This window comes from Nanorana parkeri, unplaced genomic scaffold, assembly GCF_000935625.1.
Source record: "Nanorana parkeri isolate BGI_ZX_2015 unplaced genomic scaffold, ASM93562v1 scaffold754, whole genome shotgun sequence".
In the NCBI taxonomy this organism is placed as follows: Eukaryota; Metazoa; Chordata; class Amphibia; order Anura; family Dicroglossidae; genus Nanorana; species Nanorana parkeri.
This window is the reverse complement of record NW_017307022.1, coordinates 160,582-164,080: the sequence shown is the minus strand read 5'-3', so window position 1 is coordinate 164,080 and position 3,499 is coordinate 160,582. Positions and strand designations below refer to the sequence as shown.

At 49.6% G+C, this 3,499-nt stretch overlaps 1 protein-coding gene across 1 annotated transcript in view; it reads right to left on the bottom strand.

Moving 5' to 3' along the window:
• NRAP (nebulin related anchoring protein) overlaps positions 1 to 3,499 on the bottom strand; it is a 90,122-nt gene that overhangs the window by 22,019 nt on the left and 64,604 nt on the right. The window contains 1 exon segment of the mRNA XM_018564476.1: positions 2,967 to 3,278. Within this exon segment, the coding sequence (XP_018419978.1) occupies positions 2,967 to 3,278 (312 nt within the window).

Below are 3,499 nucleotides of genomic sequence, written 5' to 3'. Positions count from 1 at the left end.
TATATATATGTAGCCCCCATCACCTTTTGTGAAATGGCTGCTAGAAATGCAATGATTGCCGGCGCTTTCGTCAGTCTGGCAGAATTATAGTTGGCAGTTAACTGGTTAATTCCACTCGTCCTGACATTGATTATACCTGGCTGAGTGGAGTGTGACTCTGCTGCAGTGTGTGACATCCAATGAGGGACACTGTGAGTGTGTGTGCAGTTCACCAGCCAATCACTACTGGGGCTCTCACAGCCAGTGTTGCATGATGGGTAAGTGCAAATATACTGGAGGGAATTGCCATGTGCTCTGTCCTAGGCAGGCTCCAGCCATGGATTAGTCCAGGTTGGGGTGCTGTCCAGCCTGCCCCCAGGCTAGGCCTGAGACCTGGGGGGTGGGAACTCCTGAGTGTGGAAAATGCTCTGTTTAGGCCTCAAGCCTGGAGGAGGCCTCTGTCATTGTTGAAGGGGGAGAATCAGGGAAACTGATGGCTACTGGAGATGCCTGGAATATGGAGGACCTCAGGAGCAGGTCTGGTGTCTCTCCTATTGAAGATTCTGTACCTATCCCTATTTACCTGTGCTACAAATGGATCTACAATGAAGTACCAAAAAGGGACTGGTGAGTCTGGAGTCTGTGTCTGTTCTACCCTGGATGTCTAGGATCCCCATACTCCCTCTCCCAGCTTGAATATGTTAATAAAGTTCTTCAGCATCATACTTCTGGTCTGGATATCAGCTCTGTGGGTCACTAGAAGAGAGCAGTTAATGCTAATCCCTAGGCAGGCTATTGATGACCCGGGTTATTCCAGCGGCTCCTTCGGGGGTGAGCGCTACATAGATGTAGCCTCAAAACTCCTCATTGGCATGTACACTATATTACCAAAAGTATTGGGACGCCTTTACACGCACATGAACTTTAATGGCATCCCAGTCTTAGTCCGTAGGGTTCAATATTGAGTTGGCCGCCCTTTGCCGCTATAACAGCTCCGCCTCTTCTAGAAAGGCGTCCACAAGGTTTAGGAGTGTGTCTATGGGAATGTTGGACCATTTGTGAGGTCAGGTACTGATGTTGGGGGAGGGGCTCTCAGTCTCCACTCTAATTCATCCCAAAGGTGTTCTATGGGGTTGAGGTCAGCACTCTGTGCGGCCAGTCACGTTCCTCCACCCCAAACTCCCCCATCCATGTCTTTATGGACCTTGCTTTGTGCACTGGTGCGCAGTCATGTTGGAACAGGAAGGGGCCGTCCCTGAAACCCCTAAACCCAATATTTGAAGGGGGGGGGGGGTGTTCCAATACTTTTGGTAATATAGTGTATATGCCAGGTGCTCCTCAACCACCTTCACCACACGTGGCGGGGAGATCTCGCGGTAAGTTACAATTTCCAGCCAGATTGGAATTGTGCGATATCCATTTTTCAGGACGATATACTTTCAATCCAAGATGATTAGAGGTATAAAGAGCGTCTTTGATCTGTATTAATAATTTAATTGGATCTTATTCATTTTCCATGCACATCAAACCTCAGAGAGTGAAGCTGTTTGCATTTGTTCACACGACACTTCGGTAAATAATAAATCATGTCTGATATGAGAGGGAGACCTCAAGTGAATTAAGCGAGCTTGTTTCTCCCCATCAAGAATTCCTTGTGTTGTATTATTTTCACATAGCTTAATTAATAATGGGGACGCTAATCACTTCACTCCTGCGCTATGTAAAGTGTCATCTCGCTGCAATTACAGGACCTTATTCCTGCTAATAAACTCAACGCCGACAATCGCGCGCCTACTTTCGGCTGTCACGCTTCTGGAACAGTTAGGAGAGAAGTCATTAAAGTGGAGAGAAAAGTAAAAGTGTCTCACTTTCCCGAGTGTTGTGAAACAAAGTTCTGACAAAGTCCCTTCAGTTCAACCTGTTCTAATAAAACTCCACTTCTGTTACTGAAGAGAGAACGCAATTATGGAGAGGACTATCACTGCGAGTGCGGAGACAGCAATGGGATGAGTACACCTGTCTCCAGGAAAGAGAACGGAGTCTGTAAGAGATACTTTCTGATAAAGGGTCAGCCTACCCAAAATGAATATTTCATTGTTAATCCACCTGACAGTCTCTTCTATCCCATGAGGACTCTATTGGTGAGATCCCTGTGCTGAGTTCCCGGGTCTGTACACCCACTGTGCCCATTATGAGGGTCCCCCACCATCCCTGTGCTGAGCTCCAGGGTCTGTACACCCGCTGTACCCATTATGAGGAGCTCCCACCATCCCTGTGCTGAGTTCCCGGGTCTGTACACCCGCTGTGCCCATTATGAGGGGCTCCCACCATCCCTGTGCTGAGCTCCCGGGTCTGTACACTCGCTGTGCCCATTATGAGGGGCCCCCACCATCCCTGTGCTGAGTTCCCGGGTCTGTACACCCGCTGTGCCCATTATGAGGGGCCCCCACCATCCCTGTGCTGACTTCCCGGGTCTGTACCCCCGCTGTGCCCATTATGAGGGGCCCCCACCATCCCTGTGCTGAGTTCCCGGGTCTGTACACCCGCTGTGCCCATTATGAGGGGCTCCCACCATCCCTGTGCTGGGTTCCCGAGTCTGTACACCTGATGTGAGGGGTTCCTACCCTCCTTAGTGGCTTATTTATGTATTTTATATTACAGTGAATGTTCCAGAAAGTGCTGTAGCAGGGAGATCCTCATGGTGGGATTATCCAAGACATATAAGATGTCAGAGGTGAACTCGCGCTCCTGAGGCTTTACCTAGCGCTAAAATATCACTTTTGGATGGTTCACTTTTCAAAGCAAGCTTCTGAGAAGATTATTGTTCTTTATGGGAAGAGTAGCGGAGCTGTGGAAAGGGTTCTCTATTGTAAAAGTGGATAAGCTCTGCTGTGAGAGGCCCAACTTACCAAATCTGTCTTTCTTCGACCTAGATAATGTAACCGCGGTTACCAACATTCTATACAGTACATCGGTGAGCTGTGTACCTCGCTCTGCAGCTGGTGAGCCTTCTTGGCCCACTGGAGCTTCATGTCCTCGGGTCCGGCAGTGTAATGGTGGAGCATCACCTTGTAATCCTGGTCACTGGCCAGCGCCTGGGCTCTCTTCGCGTGGACCAGGTCCAACATGTCGGCGGGGAGGTGGTACTGGGAGTGGATCCGCTGGGAGCCCAGCTTGTACTGGCGCTCGCTCTGCAGCTTGGCGACGCGGCGGCAGTGCAGCATGTTGGGGTCATCCAGAATGCTCCGCGAGCCGATCAGCTTGCCCTTCTCACAGATGTATTCATGTTTGTACTTGTACTGCGGAGGAAGATCACAACCATCACATTACGCTGACCCTAAAAGGTGAACCCAAGCAATGCCATTTACCCACTTGGGGAACGTAGACGTAGAAGATACGCCCCGAAAAATCTGGTGAAGTTTTTAGGGTGTATCTCCTATATCCTGCTCCCCTCCCCCTTCCTATTTAACACCTTATTAACCATTAGGTAACCCTAATAAGCCCTGCTTAACTCCTCCCC